Here is a 19,137-nt window from a genome sequence, read left to right as displayed (position 1 = left end):
ACATTCAGAAAGAAGCTCGTTTCGCGTTAATAAGGGGACAAGCTAATAGAATTCAAGCTTATAGAGATTGAATTTTCAAAATATGAATTACAAATTAAGCATCGAATGATTTGACTGGCAGTTAGGCGACGTGGGACCTATAAGTGTTCGTGTTATGATATCAAAAATAAAACATAAGAGGGCAAAAATTGTTTAATGTATTTTTCGGCGCAAGACACATTTTAAAAGTGATTCAACGAAAATAAATAAATAATCGAGATATATACCGATATAAAAATGGTTGAACAAGAGACGATTGCAAATTATCTGCCAATATAATGATATAGTGAAATTTGCCGGGCCCGACAATTCGATAAACCTTTCACAAAAATAATCCAAAGAATAAGCAACAATGGCTTAAAGGGAGCGGGCGATTTTTTTTTTCACCGCAGCGGCAATTTAAAGTGTATTTATAGGAGGCGCGCGCATCTCCTTTACCGTGCTGAACACCGCTTCGCAAAGTCCATAATCGGTGCTAGAACTGTGCGATAGTGCGCTTCTTGGCATAGGCCGACTTGACGCAATTCGCCGTCTCGAGCAAGAGTGTGTCGAGTATCCTGGTGGTGAGCTTGTTCTTGACCGCCAGCTCGTCATGATGGAACTTGGTCCACTCCTTCTCCTCGGCCTGCGCCTCCTTGGCTAAGAGCTCGTCGACCATGTCCCTCTTCTTGCGGCTCCACCTCATCACCATGTTCTCGCGCTGGAGCTTGGTCTTGAAGCCAAAGAGAGTAGCGACCTCGCGTGACACGTACTCGCTTAGCTCCTCGGCTGTCTTCGCTACCTTCGTGCTCGGCTTCGTCTGTACACTGGGTTTCGTCCAGCTGGGGCCCGGACCCTCGTGCTCGGACTTGTACATCTCAGCGACGAGCTCCTTGCAAAGGTCGAAGAGGAAGCTGTTGTATACGCGCCGGTCGCTCTTCAGGGTCTCGCTGCCACTGTCCTTGGCCAGCTCGCAAATCTCCCTCGGCGCATCCAGCATCAGCACCTCCTCGCCCATTTCCTTGGACCTATAGATGATATTCGTGGCCCTCTCCGTGATAGCCGTGAGCTCGTCGACGTTACTCGGGATGACGGCCGGCGGTGGCGAGGGCGAGCCGTGCGAGCTCGCGAGTCGCACAGCCCCGGGTGGGGTGTACGGCGGTGGCGGCTTATTCGGGATCTCGCGTACGTAGTACGACTCCTCAGCCTCCAGCTTCTTTATCTGCGCCAACAAAGAAGATGTGTCTTTATCGATTAAACTTGGCGTTAAGCTAGTTTTTAAACTACGAGTCGCCCCCACCCCCACCCCCCTTTTACTTCTATATATAACAGCGATCGTTTGATCGAAGTCGTTCAAACGATTAGCCGTGTTGCTTCTATAGCAAACTAATACAGTGTCCCGAAGATGCTCCGCCATTGCAGACAATGAGAACATTATTTCCGCCAATTGAGCGATTTATAATAATGACAGTTGGAACGAAGCATCACCTTAATTAACGAATTATTCCTTAATTAGTGTTCCATTGTTGTTGTTGTTGTTGTTGTTGTTTTTTTTTTTTTTTTTTTTTTTTTTTTTTTTTTTTGGCACTATTTCACTCTATTTTTTTTTCTCTTTTCTCCATTCTTTTTTTAATGATATTCTTTTTGCGTAAACGTAATAATGCTAATGACGATGGCAATTAGTGAAAATATGATAAACTCACCTCAAGCTCTATTTCAAGATGCTCTAATTGAAGTAACTTAGCATCCAGTTCGGCAACTTCCAGACCAGGTTGTTCCAATGAAGCTGATCATAAAGAAAATTGTTAAAATATCTTTGTATAAAATTGATACGATCGTTCAGGTAAGAAGCGATTCATATTTGATATTCTCATACTTATTGTACGTATATTTAAGGGATATTAAAAATATATATATATACTTAATTCTTAGTGCTTTTAGGAAGATAAAAATTAATTATCAAAATATATAATAAGAAGTGGGAAAGAGATTTTTGATGCAAATGAAAAAATAATTAAAGCTGTGTTGGAAACATTCCTTTAGAATTCTATATATGTATATCTTTATCGAAAATCTTAATTTCAAAGATATTATAATCTACGTTGAAAAGTAGAAAGTTTCGGTCTGAAAAATGACATTAGAATAAATTAATTTTGGAGGATGTTTGTTTAATGCAAATCATAATGCATATCATACTTAATTTCCGAATCTTCGAATTTCATTATTAAAGAATAAATTTAAAAAGTAATAATAATAATAATAATAATAATAATAATAATAACAACAACAATAATAATATAAAGTACAAATTAAATTTAATAAATTAAGATTCATTAGGCAGGCATAAAGTTCTAAATAAAGGGGCTACTAATTTAAATATATACATATTATACATTTGTGATAATTAAAATAATTAAAAATACATTATTAATAGCAAATCAATCTTATATGAGTAAAAGCTAAAATTAACATCATCAAGACCGATACATTCATAAATCGTACTCACGTTACTTACACGTAAAATGTAAAATATTTATAAGGATTTAAAAAGAAAAGAAAACGGTGGTGGAAAAGACGTATATATATATATATATATATATATATATATATACGTGTGACGCAAATTTACAGGCTTTTTGTGCACATATACATTTACATAAACATATACATGTAAATTTGCAAATGTCTATATGTATATATATATATATATATATATATATAGAGGGGGGGGGGGATATAGTTGGATAAATAAGTAGATATATAGATATATATATATATATATATATAGGTAACTTATAAATGTATAATAAAATATATAACGGACAAGCATGTTCATGCGACACCTAATTCGTACAAAGAAGACAAGTCAATGATTTATCTCATTCCAAATTTTGTCGTATATATATAAATTACCTTCATGATAAATATTATCTCGACTTTGCTATTCTGTAAAATAAACAACATATTTGCTATACCAGGCAATGCTTTTTGCATAAAAGCACACAGCCATTATAATGAATAATTAAAAGTAAAAAAATGTATAATAAAGTTTTGTCCGTTTTACTGTGTTTCCAATTAAATTTCCATTCTGAGATTTACAATAATTTTACACTGTTTACATTAATACATGTGCAAAATGCATTCAACGAGTACAAACAATATCTCTCAATAAAATAAAACAACGTTAAAATCATCCGAAAGTAAGTGTATAAAAATGCCAATAATATTTATAAGCCTCGATCGAGTCCCCATAAATATTCGTAATCAATCATTACGAATGAATATAGTAAAAATCAGTTTAAAATCACTATTCATCAAGTTCATCAAAAAGCTTTTAAAATTGAATTAATCATATGATTTATTAACGCACTTAAACAAAGCATATTACGTATTGAATTATAATTTGCTGATATATGTAATGCAAAATAATTTTAAGTGATTAACATGTACATGCTGTACTTTCTTTATCTAAGCACACTTTATCAATAATTGCCCAAGGCAGGTTTTATTTAAATCAATTTTGCACGCGTAAACTAGACATTGAGAAATATTGTTAAATTTTGCGCACAGCTTACTACTTGTCTAATGATAAAAAAATGTCTATATAGCGTTCTATACAGCGATGAGAAATATTTTTCAATTTTTGTTATATTTACGTAAATGACTGCAAATTGAAAATTGTTTTTTCATCTATTTTAAGCTAATTCTCATTGCAAGAATTTTAATAATTTTAATGAAATATTTCGATTGAATGAAATGAAGTATTCGCGTTTGTATAAGAAAAATTATTGTTCGAAGCCCCTGGAGGAAGGGAGATAGATAGATAGATAGATACACGATCCTCATAAGCACGGCAAGAAAAAATTATTTTTAACCTCGATATTCATTCAAAGCATAACGAATCTATAAAATTACAATATCGATAAATGAAATTCAAGTGCGCAATTTTCTCGAAATTAAGTTTTTAGTTTAACGTAATTCATCGGACTTGGCATTTTGCAACGTCGCTGAATCGTCAAATTGTTGACGGTACAGCCACGGAAAGAAAAATAAAGAAGAAATTAAAACCAGTAAACTAAGAAAGAAAGAAAAGGCTGGATAAAGTATACGGAATAAACTACCTTTGAGTTTGTCGATCATAGCTCTGATGTCCTTCTCGGAGGTCGCGCCCATCGGTGTCGTGCGGAATTCTGCCTTAACATCATCGTCGTGCGAGCGCAGCAGTAATGTATTACCACTGAGCAAATCGTCGTCTAGAGCCTCGACGTCGAGGCGCGAATCATCATTCGCGTCCCGGGGCGAGTCTATCTCGATCTCGGAGACGCCGCGGGGCGTATCGAGGTCCCCGGTCTCGCTCGTGTCCGAGACTACTCTCGGCGAGTCTTCCTTCACTTGGGCATTCCCCTCATCCTCGCTGGTTTTCACTCCCTCGGTAGTGATTGGCTCATCTTCCTTCGTCAGATCCTCCAACGAGTTCGCTTCAGGCTCCACTTCCTTGCTCGACTTCGCGGCCGTCACTTCGTGATTGCGCGACTCCACTGGTGTCGAGGATAGGAGAGGACCATTTTCGTCCTTTTGCTGGAGCTCGGCCACCGAGGATGATTTAAAGTCCCTGCTGCCATCGACATTAAGCCGATTGTCACGATTGTCTTTTTTATAATGGCTCGACGACTTGTTGGATATGTCATCCAATATACGCAGCACTTCGTCAGACTTCGATTTGCTAATGTACTTTTCGGGAATTGTTGTGAACTTTTTCTTCTTTTGACTGGCGCGCGTCTCCGTTCTATCAAGAATTTCCGATACTTCGAGGCTTTCTTCCGAGATATCCTCGTACTCTGGATCTCTTATTATTTCGAACGTCTTATCCAAAAAGGTTTTTACGTGCGTTTTAGGTTGCTCCGTGACTTTTTCAACGCTTTCGACCACCGTTTCTTTCTCATTTGAGATGGTTAACTTTTCTAGAGTCTCCAACTTACCCTCGGCTACCTCGATCAAATTATCCATCTGCTCCCCATCCGAACTTACTCGATCTTCTCCGTTAGATTCTTGAATTGTATTCACCTCGATTTTCTCGATTTTCTCGATTTTCGTACTTATATCCTCTTTTTCGTCAATCACTTCTACAGTGACTGCAATTTTTATCCGAGGTAAATCCTCATCCTCATCCTCGACTAGGCGTTCACCCTCGATGTTTTCAGAAATGCTCGCATTAATTTCACTTTCTATTTCTTCCTCGATGCTCTTGGACTCATCCTCTTTTGTCTTTATCCTCGCCACAACATCGCGCTTCATTGGGCTCTCGATTTTAACATCTACTTGCGACAAATTTTCATCTTTTACAATTTGAATCTCGGGACTTGGTACGCTCACATCGTCGTTCTTCGTCTCCCTCTCTATAATCTCAAGGATATCGTTGAACTCCTCCGAGCAAATTCCAATTCGCGACTCACTCGAATCTTCCAACCTAAGTACGAAAGTTTCTTGAAGATTTGTTGATTCGCCCTTTGGAATGAACATTAGCGAGTCCTCTAAGGCACTGATTTCATTTCCGTCCTCGTTCTTCAAGTATTTTAAATCAGACGATTGCTTCGATTGTAGATGAGATAATTTAAAACCTTTATCGTCGGTGCACTGAAAATTAAAGGAATTGGACAAATCCAATCCGTTACTTGTTGCAGCAGTCTTAATCAGTGAATTGTCAATTTGTACATTTTCTTTAAATAAAGCTTTGTCAACTTCCTCAATGAGCGAAGCTTTAGACCGAATACGTTGATCTTCGATTATCGTATAAATTTCATCCTCAACCGCTTCCTTTTCCTTATTATTTAAAGGAATTATTTCATGAATGGGAATGTCTTCGAGAATAGATATTTTAGAGTCTATATACTTATCATTGTTTTCAGTAAAAATTTGACGGTCCTTAGCTTGCTTTTCATTCTTTTCCGATACAACGTAATCTGCACGAGTATCATTATCATGCGTAGTATTAATCTCCGTAGGCTTACTGTCAATTGGTGTATAATTCTGGTCTTCCGACGTTTCTACGTCATCAATTTTCAATGATATATCTTCATCTATGGAAATATCTTCAGCCGTAGAAATTTCAGTATCTAGGTGCTTGTCTCCGACCGTTGTGTAAACGTTATCCTCTGTAAGTTCATCTTTTTTCATTTTCAATGGAATGGCTGCATTGGAGGAAACAACGGCTTCAGTTTCATTAAACTCCATGCACTTAGTAATTTTATTATCTTGTACGCGTTTATTGACCGATTTATCAAATTGTAAGCATTCGGTTGCTATTTGATTGCTACTAACGCCATCTGGCAATTTCGATACTTTTGGTATTAAGTAGTGAGACTCATTTGGTGAAGTGTTTTCTTTGTCTTCGTCCACAGCTATTGATATGACTTCGGATACACAACTTTCTTCGTTATTATGATTAGCAATGGATAATAATTTAAGCTCGCCAGTATGAGAAGATAAATATGTAGGAATGTCCTCGGTTATTGTCGATTTGTCAATACATTCGGATGTTACTTTGAAATTTGCGCCCTTTTCGTGATTACCTTTAGTATCGAATTCTTCTATTGAGATTAGTAAATCATCTGTTTCCGGGATTACATTGGACAAAATTGTATTAACCCTTGCTTGTAAGTCCTCGTCGATATTATTAATTTGTGCAACCATTTGGGATGCTGGCAATTCTTCCGAAATATCTTTAGAAGTGCTCTTTTCAATGGTCTTTAAAGTGTCGGTAACTTCTGACTTGGAATTTTTGTCATCAGATTTTTTACTGAAGTTGGACATCAGCTTTGTCAATTCCTTCAGATCATTCTCCAAATTATGTATGTCGTCATTCAGCTCTTTATTGTGCAACTGAATATTATCTAATTTTTTTGAAAATATTAACGATACATCATCCGACGATTCGAGTATTATCTCTTCTTCGATATTCGAACTTTCTTTCAGCTCTTTTTTCGACGAAGCTGCACTTGTGCTGTATTCTATGCGCTCGGATATGCCTTGCGATGAAAGTGTTTCTGCAGCTTTAGCAGATTTGATTTGCTCCGTTTCTGATTTTGCTGAATAAGCAACTTCACTAAGAATTTCTTCAGAAATATTACTGCTTTGTGATGAGGATCTTTTTATCTCGTGACCCTCAATAGTGACACTCTTTTGCGTAGGTATTTCTTCCGCACTAGATTTTGTTTTGTACGAATGAATAGCGCTGTAGTCAGATTTTTCGGAAGATTCGTTTTCTTCGCCGCAAACGCTGTAAAGTGAACACGCAGGCTTTGATTCTTCCGTATTTTTAGTTCTCGACGAACTCTTTACAATATAATTTGACTTCAATTTGTCTTTGGATTTATCACTCGTTCCATCACCTTTTACAGACACTATATCGGAGTCGGATTTGGATCGTAATAAGTCAGAGCTTTTATAAATTTCCTGTATTTTTTTTATGGGAAGTTCGGGAACTTTAAAATCCACCACAGATTTCGATTCGATGGCTAGATTTTGAATTTCCTTATTCGCAGCTCCCTTTCTCAATTCCAATTTTTTACGCATATCATGAATGGTGGCATCGTACTTCTGCAAATAAAAGCATTCGAGACAATAATTATAAATTTTGCAGCTTGAATAGTATAAAAAATATAATAAAATAAAAAACAGAATAAGAGGCTACATCTAAACTATTTAATAAAAGAAGAAGAAGAAGAAGAAGAAGAAGAAGAAGAAGAAGAAGAAGAAAACTAAATACAAAAGACTATTATAAAAATAACATTTCACCTTAATTTCATTTAGTAAGTTTGCTTCTAATGCTTTGAGTCTCTGCTTGGCTTGTTTGCGAAGTTCTTTTTTAAGTCGAGCCATCTCCAAGCGTCGATCTGTTAATTTTTGCGTAAGCTGCTCGATTCTTCCCTCGACGTCGCTAGTGTCCGAGGAAACTGTTGTGTCTGTAAATTCATTATTTGCAAAATGAAATTTGTTTAAATAAACAATGAAAAAATGTTTTACATTTACACTTTAATCGTTTATGTAAGAAGTAAACACAAGACGAGAAATCAATGTTTTAGGAAATAAGAAATGTGTATGCCATGCAAACTTTTAAAAATAATTATTAATTGTTTCAAATTTCAATTATTTTCAATCATTGTTACGAGCATGCGATATAGCATTAAATTAACTCTCTCCTGACGAATTTACTCTACAACTGATTAGTATTTCCATTTTTATTGTTCTATATTCTAATATATTTGAAGTTGATGGTATTACGTCTCAAATAAAATTGAGTTAGCCAATGTATCCATATAAACAACATATCACTGGAATTACAATAAATAAAAAAAATAAAAAAAATTTCTCAATCCGCGATGTCCAAGTCTCCACATAAGGATTAACAAAAATATCAATTAATATTAAACTGCTCCTAAAAAATACTAATAATTAATGTTAAATATCTAAATTACATGTTGACATTTAAATACTAGAGAGTTTGAAAAATAAGAATCATTTACTTGTATTCACATTCTTGCTTTAATAAAATACAAAAAAAATTTCTTAACGGTTGCTACCCTCAATTACCACCACAACCTACACACTCAAATTTAAGATACTTTAACGTCTAGTTAAATAAGCATTTCATCGATATATTATTTCCGTTTAAATTTCATCTGCCACGTTACTTTGCTAGCGCTCATTTTACAAAGCTACCATCTATGAAAGCGTGCTAAAGAGAAATTCAATTGAAAAGTTGGCTTGACATTTAATGTACAATACAAGTCAAATAAAATGCAGACGACTCTAACTGATATTACGACCGATTTAGCGGCATAAATTAAGAGAAGCCCAAGAAAAGCATATCGCGACAAACATTAGTATTGACTCATCCAAAAATAATGGTCTCGGGTATGAAATTAGGCATCGAAATGCTTCTCGCTTTAATGCACGTACAAAAAACAGTGGCGACGCCACAATTAGCAGCGCATAAAAGTACATTAGCCCGGGTATATTTGAACGGCATGCATGTTGCGAAGAGCAGACCGTGAAAATCCAGCGGTACGGGCGAGCGAGTCCACAGCTTCTCGCTCGCTGTTTAAATAAAGCCATATCCCAAAAGCTACTGCTCCGCGCCCGCCCCGAAGAAGAAGAAGAAGAAGAAGAAGAAGAAAAGAAGTAGAAGAAGAACAAGAACAAGTAGTAGTAGAAGTAGTAGTAGAAGTAGTAATAGTAGTGATAGTAGTAGTGGTAGTAGTAATCGTAGTAGTAGTAGTAGTAATAATAGTAGTAGTTGTGGTAGTAGTAGTAGTAGTAGTAGTAGTAGTAGTAGTAGTAGTAGTAGTAGTAGTAGTAGTAGTAGTAGTAGTAGTAGTAGTAGTAGTAGTAGTAGTAGTAGTAGTAGTAGTAGTAGTAGTAGTAGTAGTAGTAGTAGTAGTAGTAGTAGTAGTAGTAGTAGTAGTAGTAGTAGTAGTAGTAGTAGTAGTAGTAGTAGTAGTAGTAGTAGTAGTAGTAGTAGTAGTAGTAGTAGTAGTAGTAGTAGTAGTAGTAGTAGCAGTAGTAGTAGTAGTAGTAGTAGGTAGCAGCATTAGCAGTAGTAGTAGTAGCAGAAGAAGAAGAAGGAGGCGAAGAATGAGAAGAAGAAGAGAAGGGGGAACCGAGCGAATGAGCGAGCTAACGAGTGAACAATCGTGACAAGCAAGACAACCCCAGGTTAACCATTAAAACGAGGGTACTCACCATTATGGGATAGTGCTTTGGTGGTGGCGGTGACGAGCTTGTAGGCCGCCTGCTCCATTCGTGCTACGCGATTCTCCTCCTCGCGTAGCCGCGCATGCCAGGCGATCCACTCCTCCACGCAATTGCGCCTCGATACGAGCGTCGTTTCCCGTGCGTCGAGTATCCTGAAGGACGTAAGGACGGGACACACCGGGGTGGTTAGCTCGGGCCCATCCGACGATCCTCGCACCCGTGTAAGGGCGGGCGCGCGCGCACTCCCACCCGCGCACCGACTCTTTTCCCAGTTTAACGGAAAAGCGGCGGTGGCGACGGCGACGGCGACGGCGACGACGACATGGAGCTACGGGATCGCGGAGGGGACGGGCGCGGGGCGGAACGAGAGCCAATCTATTTTTATAGGCTCTCGTTCGGTGTTGTGTACACGCGACGAGTTTATTATTAGAGCAGCTGCGTGGCCGGCTATATGCGCCTACGGGCGCACAGTGGTTCAACGAGCCGTGGACGAACCTCGTCATCGTCATCATCGTCGTCGTCGTCGCCGTCGCGGTTGTCATTATGTTTCCCACACCACCAGCCCCTCATATCGGCATCTATAAGCGAGATAAGGGGCTGCGCGACGTCGGCAAGGCTACATTTGGCCATCGTTGCCACGTAATTTCTCGTTTGGACTCCAGTGAATCGACGATCGTACGAATGTAGCGCAATTTAAACTTTAATTTATTGCTTTCTGTGTGTCTTTGGTCTATTTGTACTTGATAAATATTGTCGCGAATGTTGACTCGACCTCCAAAAATATTTGCTAAGATGTATAGTTTTTAAAGTTCGAATTTACTAGAACTACTTCGACTGGATTAAACAACAATTTTTAAATAATTTTAAATCTTTTCGTTTCTATACCGTTTTATTTAACCGTTTAATTTAATAAGTTAATTTAGTTAATAATTTACTACATCACAACATTGATAGTTTAAAGTGTATACAGATGCAAGAACAGGTTCGTGATTTAAATTTAAAAATCATGACAATTGAAGCAACTTTATTCTTACATATTAACCATCTACTCAATAATAAAAATATTGAATATTGAAATATGGCTGTGATTGACTTTAAATAAATTTCCTACGTGTCACATTTTCACCAGAAAACAAAAATTACAGTTCGCTTGTGCATTTTCTGAATAATCAATTGTTGCTTCTAAGCGATGCAATATTCTCAAAAAATTTGAAATTATAAAAATGATTCTTTTCATATTCCGAATATAGTAAACAGTATAATGAAGTATGTTAGGGCCATAATTCAAATGGATATACTATCTTTTTTTTTTTACTTTTAACCACCGTACGTATCATGATAACACAAGTTCCGCTTAACAATACTTACTGCTCGAGTTTTTTCGACGTTTTCAAACCGGTACGATGATGATGATGATCCTGCTGTGACCTAATAACAACGGATCTCGAATAGCTCCGATCACTGTCGTTCGAACTTTGATGAGATATCGTCAGACTAACTTGCGATCTTGACGAAGCATTACGCCTCCTCGTGTGCTCTTCCTCCTCTTTCTGTGACAATGGACTTTCCGAGTTCTCCGCGACGACGTGTTTACGATCGTCAACGATATCCTGTAACAACTGCTGATTTCGTTCCTTCAATAGATTCGAGTGCTTTAAAAGGGCCTGTAACGAACTCTGACTCTCGTTAAAATCAAGCTCTTCGAGAATCGAATTCTGGTAATTATCGTCAGATTGTTGCTCACTACCGATTTTAGAACGTTTATTGTGATGTTTGAAAGTTTCTTCGACATAATGAGAATCTTCGGATTTTGACGTTGATTCAACTTGAGCTGGTTTCGATCTTTGAGTTTTCGTACTTTTTCGTTTTATATTTTTGCTGTCACATGCCATGTGCTGTTGTAACTTTTTTATTGTCTCTTTGTCGAGTTTCTTCGTTGCAGAAGCCTTTTGTATTTCTTCGAGAGCTTCTAGCGAGTTTGAAGCTTCAAGTAAGTTTAATGACTAAATAGAAAATAACAAAATATTAAATTTCTGTTTCATATAGAAAAAGGAAATATTTTTTATGTTTACATAATAAATTATTGCATTGCTGAAAAAGAATTATTTTCTATCAATATTAAATTGCTAAACTACTTGCTAAACTATTTTACACTTACTTTCACCTAATCAAAAACATCATAAACATTTTTTCTTTTTTTCTTTTTACTAGTTTTTCACTATGTTTACTTTATTCAAATTAAAATAATAACGTTACACCTAATTTCATTAATGTACATGAATATTAGTTATTTTATATTTTAATAAGATAATTTATTCACCCAATATGCTTAAAATGATTTTAAATCTGTTGTTTCTATTTTATAAAATATTTAACATTTTTCAATAGTATCAATTATATATCAATAAATTAAAATATAATATATTTGTAAGAAAGAATAAAAAAAATCAATGTATAAGCTATTTCGCTTATTAAGGAACAATTAATCTGATAGTTATAATATAATAGAACTAAATTATTTAATAATACATTTATTGATTTATTAATCTTTGTCTTTATATATTTCATATCTTCACCAAATCCAATTCGACAGTGAACGAATTACTGTTTAAAATTTCGTCGATCTATCGAAGAAAATTATTTGATTAAACCGAATTTTAACCCTATTTTATTTCAGATAATTTATACCGTCGGCATTATCGTCACAGTATACGTATAAAGTAAAAATATTCTTCAATAAACGTGTATTCAATATAATCTAAGTAAAATAAAATCATTGAATTTCTGATAAAAAAAAAAAATAATTTAATGTAATATATTCCGTACAAATAAACTTACGTTTTTTAATAAAATTTCTTGAAATGTAAATTAACAATTAAATCTTCACTTAAGAATATAAAAATATTCTTTTATTATCTGTCATATTCAATTTAATAATAAATACCTCGGCTTGTAAGTCTGGAAATTGTGATTTCCACATCTGGGTAAATTCTTCAATCAAGACATCGGATTCTGATTTCATATGTTCTGAAATTGATTTATTATCTTCGTCTTGACTCAAATTTGCCCGATTTTCATTCTTTAACATGTTAATAGCCGACGAACCGTACTTTAATATAGCATCAACATCGTATTGCTGTGGTTTCAATTTCAATTGATCAGACTTTGGCATTTTCCCCTCGAATTTTCTCATCTTCAAGTCGTACTTTAACTTTGCTGCTGCTGCTGCTGCTGCTGCTGCTGCTGCTGCTGCTGCTTCTTTTTGCTTGCTGCTAGCCTCTATTTTCGATAATTTTTTATCAACATTATCTGAACTATTTAGACCCTAAAATCATTATCAATATTAATTAATAATTTCTAAATTATTGACTATTTAATTCAAAATATTTATTTCTATAAATTAAACGAATTTTGCATTACTATATATTTTTATGCAGAATTAAATTTATTATGATAAAAAGAAATTTATAAAATTCAATTGACTCATTTGTATCAATATAACAAACGAAACTTAAACTTTTCTATTTATTAAACGATAGAGAGTACGTAATATGTATATTATAAAAATTTACCTGTTTTAATGATGTATTTAATTCTATTCTACAACAAGTTTGTTCATTTTTCTGAGGTGCTATGTCCGACAAATTTAATTTGAAATCGACCTGAGAACGATCAAATTGTGACTTATCGGAATCCACTAATGAACTTACTGACGAATTACTTCGAATATCGTACCCCTTCATAGGACCTGAGAGTCGTCTAGGCGACTGACTGTCGGCACTTCTTTTTAACTTATTTAGAATATTCTTTGTAGACATCTCAGGATTGAACATATCCCGTTGCTTTTGTAGCATGAGTTTTCTTTCTTGACTAGCAATTTTATGAAGTTCTTTAAGCCTAAAAATAGAATAGCCTTTACTATAAAATTAATGTTAAAACATTTTTTAAGTCACGCGAATATTTTCGAGAATTTTATCAGACAAATATTATCTCGTTTGTAATTACTTTCATTGCCTCTCAACTGTCTCTTAACTTAATATACATCATATTTATTCAAACTATATTAAATAAAAATCTAAAATATATATTGATAAATTAATATATTTCTACGAATATAATAATAATAATAATAATAATAATAATAATAATAATAATAATAATAATAATAATAATAATAATAATAATAATAATAATATCATAAATATAGGATATAATTCCTGCTTAAATATAATTGATTAGTCATTAAATATCAAATAAAAATTTCGTCTACTTCCTTACTAAATGTGTGATTATGAAACTTATATGCATACATTGGAACTTACTTTCCAAAAATACAAATTAATAAAATCAATGAAATTCTAATTTCTGTTAGTTAAACGGAGAATTGAATAACATAGTAATTAATAAAGGAAAAACAATCATTTGAATATACATAACAAAATAATTTACGTACATGAATTAATATATGAAAACATAATTTTAGAAACAATTATAATTGCTATATGCTATTGTCTTTGGATTATAATTTAAGTATAGAAAGACCTTTTATATGTAGATAACAATAATACTTGTTCAAATATATATTGATAAGACTTCGGTATTTTATTTACCTGTTCATTTCATCCTTCTCTTGTTGTAATTTTAAAAGGAGAGCTCGTTGCTTCTTTTTTACAGAACTTATTCTACTATCTTGTCCGGTATCTCTTAGGGCTCGCTTTTGTTCTTCGAGTTTAACTAATTTCTTAGTTCGATCATTCAGCGTCTTCTCGCGCGATTTAAACAACATTTCGATCTTATCGTACCTTTGCCTCTCGTCTTTTATCAACTGCGCCATCTATGTTAAAAATCGCTTGATTAAATAATTTTAGTATTTTCGTTGTCGAAACATTAAAAGATAAGCCACTTGTCGAAATAAATCTAACGTTTTTTCCACGTAAATCTAATTTTTTCAATGTTCAGCAAAGTAAAAAATTTACCACTTTTTTATAAACTTAATAATTATATAATACAACAACAATACAATATTTTTTTATGTATCATGATAATTTGCAATCACATGTTATCGAAATCTACATTCTTCGATAAACTACATAAAGATTAAAGAATATTCTTATAGAAGAAATTTTTTAACTGTACGGGTGTTCTAATAGCTATTTCAACAATTATTCAATTAATATTATTTCAAATCTTAAAGCTTAAGTCACGCAACTAAGCATGCATATTAACTAAGTTTTTAATTGGTCAAGTATATACCTCAAGATCCAAATACTTGTTGAACGAATAGGTAACATCGCGCGTTGAGATGCTAATTTCCGTTCCGGTTTCCGTTTTTATCGAGGAAGTTGTTTCGTGCAAACTTATTTCAGACATCGCCCTCATTTTGCTGGGAAGAGAAATATCTTCCACTCGATCCATGTCTTCGTACTTGTCTTCTATATTCAAAGAAATATGCGGTACTTCGTCTGGATCTATGGAGAGCCTCGAATAAGCTAAATTAGTATTGACGATACGTTGACAAGGTGTTGTATCCGTTTGTGTCGCAATGTCATTAGCAGTTTGAGTTTGCACTTCGACAACTTTAATAGCAGGCTTTTGTATTTTATTTTTACTGTCTTCTGTATCTTCCAAGAACTCAACCTCGGTCTTTTTGGAGTCGATATCTTGATAATCACTCTGCAACTAAATTCGATGTATTTTTATATCGTCGTTATTAAATTGAATCGAACATGATTCTTTCAATATTTTATTAGCGAATTTACTTAATCATATTAACGAATTAATAACACTGCTAGTGAATTCAATAGAATTTAATTTTATTATTAAATTCGTTGATTTAATGTATACTATTAACGATTGCCAGTGTGCAAGGGAATACACATTATAAATATTATTAATAAAAAGTATTTGGAGCTTAAGGTATTACAATTAATTATAAAGAATAATTACAAAGAATGTTTACATTCTGCTAATACTTTTATTCTTAAAGAATGTATTTAACATTATATTAGAGGAAAAAATTATTTAAATATTCAATTGAAAATATTACTACTCTTTCTCTATCAAAATGAACTCAAAGAATTAATAAAAATTAAAAAGTTAATTGATGAAATAAAATAAATTTAAACGAATGACAGATAAATATAAATTTTAATTTTTGTTGTAAAATATTATTCCATGTTATATTTATCAAATTTAGAATTGTAAATAACAAAATGAAAAAAAATACTAATAAATAGTCTTTTTCGAATTAAAAATTATATGTTATTTATAAGTTGACATTAGAAACTAAATGTAAAAGATACTCAATAAAATATTTGTTAATATTTGTTTGTTGCAATAGCCTACATTAAATAATCATGAATTTATTGTAAGATTATCAAAATTGACATTACACAGTATACCGATTAAACTGCATATTCGCTATTATAATTTCTTTTCAAACGATGTTAACAATATTAACCACATATAATATCCACAGTAATATTATTAATATTTATTAATGAAAGTAATATTAAAATAAAATAAATTACCGATTGTGATTCATCTATATCTTGATTATTTTTTGATGTCCTCTGCTTGGAATCCTTTTGTTCACTATCGTTTTCCCATATTTGCAAAGTTTGTTTTCTTCTTTTGGAGCGAATCATAAGATTAATATCTGGAGTAACAAGGTCGGCAAATTCAGGCTGATTTGAATAGCTATCGTCTCTGAAAGAAATTCTTATTGGGTCCATTAGTTTTTCTGATAATGAGCTATCTTGTGAAATTTTCGTTTCAATAATTGTACTACTGGATATCGGATTTGATGTAGGAACATGAGAAAATGTGTCAGAGTATTTACTTTCCTCTATATTACGATTACTGCTAGACTGAGATGATTTTTCAATGTCTTTGCTTTTGGATTGTAACGAAGTTGATGTCTCTATACTTAAATTCTGATTTTTCACTAAACTAGCTAACGATGTAGCGGCAGTTGTAAGATCTTCACTTATTTCTGAAGAATGTTTTGAATCTACTTTACTTGTAGATTTTTGTTTGTCTGAAAAACGTTTACATTGATCTCGTGTTAATGATTCGACAGGCTTAAACGAATTAGATTTAGTCTGATGCTTCTGTAATCTTGTTTCTGAGTGTGATTTATATTTTTGTTCCTCAGATTGTTTTGATGTATTTACAATTTGACTATCGTCTTTGTATTTACGATCGTTAATATCAGAAATGACGGCTTTACAGCCTTCCTTAATTAAGATTTTTTCATGTAACCGCGTTCCTTTATCCATTAAATAAATGGAGTCACTACTTGAACTTCTATGCTTGGATTCCAAACATTTTTCTTTTCTTGACTTTGTACATGGAATATTTGTATGCTTATAACGTTTCTCTTCATTTTTCTTCACTGTAGATGTAACGAGATTTTTGGTTTTGGACTTTTGCAAAGTAACATCACTTTCTATTGGTCTATGTATTAAAGCGCAATCAGACTTAAGTTTTCTATTATCTGTCAAATCAGGAATTTCTTTTCTTGATATATGTCTTTGAATTTTAGACCACTTTGATGCATCATGATCTTCTTTATTATTGAACATATTAAATTCATCTTTTTTAACTCGTTTGGATCTATTTTCTTTTTCTCGAGAACTATCTCTGGCAAGATCTTTCTTTTTGGATACTAAAAACTCTGAGACTTTAGGATCAATATTTTCATAATTTAACATTGATGTAGCAGAAGAAGAAGAAAATTCAAGTTTTCTTGGCACCCTGTCAGTACACTTCGACATTTCATCTCTATGAGCAGCTTCAATTTTTTTAGACAGTTCTTCGTTAGATAAAAGACTCTCCCGAGAGGAATAATCAGTCTTTGAGGATATCTTCAAATCTGGCACTTTTAATGGTTTTAAGAATGCCATTGTATCTACAACTTCTTCGTTGATTTGCTCTGGCTCATAAGCGTCCTTACTTGTAAGATAATGCCTGCCTTGTACAAACTTCCATTTTACAGCTGTTAAAAATGTAAATGGACAAGGCTGCACTGAATGATGCAGATGTACATTTTTCGAAGTCTCAGAAGCAGACTTTTCAATCACAGCATCGTGTTGTATAGGTTCGCTAGCCTAAAAAATAACAAAATTTTAAAATACTTTTAATAAAATTATCCTGAAATAATTAAATTCATAATAAAACCTATAAGTACTATTCAACAATTTTTTATTTTACCAATTTATAAAGCCAGTACAATAAAAAATTTAAGCAAATAACAAAGAATATAGAGTTGCTATGTTTTTTCAGATTTTAGAAAATTTTTACATAATAATTCTAAAATATAGTGTCAATTAAATTAAAGGCTAATTTTAAATTAGCATATTTTAAAAACTAGTTAATAAATAATGATCCGTTCTGGTAATTTAATAAAATACATAATAATAACTAAAAATCTCAAGCTGCTTATTCACATCTATGGAAATCAAAATAATACTTTTGTAAATTAAAATAGTAGTAATACTTTCATGTAAGATCTTGGCATAATTTAATAAAATTATTGGCTAACACAAAATAACACTAAAGGGAAAACCAAGTGCAATCATGTAAAATCAAAGTTTCATATGAAAAACTTACACCAACAGATGTTTTGGTGCTTTTAATATATTCAAGGTTGGAAAAGGAAGCATATTTCTTTGATGTATCTTCTTTGTTATAACTGCTCTTCATGTTCTATCAACAGACTTGAATATCTTGATTGACATACCGCACTCATGCTTGATCTTGATAATAAACGAATAAAATTACTTATTAAAACAAATAGCAAAGCAGAGCGATAAAATTATATTAACACTACACGTACCAAGAAAAATTAATTACACAATGAGATATTCGATTAAAAACACTAAGATTTACCGATCAATCAACACCGAACAAATCAATATATCTCCCCTCGCCAATATCTTCGCTCGTCACAACATTCAACACTCGATCCGCGGACTTAACTTATATAAAAAGAGAAACGAAACGAGACTCTCCATTGAAACTCATAAAGCACTTAGCGGCACCGCAGCTCGAGACCACCACCAGGCCACAAATTGATATAATACGAACTACACGTACGCACACAACGAGTGTGAAATTATTCGCGGAATGCGCGCGAGCGAGAAGAGCGCATACGTGTGCGAAGAATAAAGGCAAAGGATAGACCATAAGGAAGCGAATCAATGAGCGAGAAACAACATGCGAAATTACATGCAAAAAGGTGACGCGGGAGGGTGGAAGGGAGGAGAGAGAGAGTGAGAGTGAGAGCACTGGAATGCATTATAACCTTCCGACGTGCGGCGGCAAAATTTCATACACACTGCAATTACCTTGAACTTCGGCATT

At 33.6% G+C, this 19,137-nt stretch overlaps 1 protein-coding gene across 1 annotated transcript; it reads right to left on the bottom strand.

Annotated features, from left to right (window-relative positions):
* Positions 1-452: 452 nt before the first annotated feature.
* On the bottom strand, positions 453-18,484 carry LOC105367449 (centrosome-associated protein 350). Its single transcript, XM_011506158.1, has 12 exons — positions 18,385-18,484; positions 16,302-17,882; positions 15,025-15,450; positions 14,382-14,605; positions 13,344-13,668; positions 12,716-13,096; positions 11,140-11,774; positions 9,760-9,923; positions 7,813-7,979; positions 4,140-7,614; positions 1,722-1,804; positions 453-1,240 (listed from the first exon to the last, which is right to left on the bottom strand). The coding sequence occupies exons 1-12, from the start codon at positions 18,475-18,477 to the stop codon at positions 515-517; spliced, it is 8,280 nt and encodes a 2,759-aa protein (XP_011504460.1). The 5' UTR covers positions 18,478-18,484; the 3' UTR covers positions 453-514.
* Positions 18,485-19,137: the final 653 nt, after the last annotated feature.

Source organism: Ceratosolen solmsi, unplaced genomic scaffold, assembly GCF_000503995.2.
Source record: "Ceratosolen solmsi marchali unplaced genomic scaffold, CerSol_1.0 scaffold7, whole genome shotgun sequence".
In the NCBI taxonomy this organism is placed as follows: Eukaryota; Metazoa; Arthropoda; class Insecta; order Hymenoptera; family Agaonidae; genus Ceratosolen; species Ceratosolen solmsi.
Note: the sequence above shows the minus strand (reverse complement) of the source record. Positions and strands in the feature narration are given on the sequence as shown.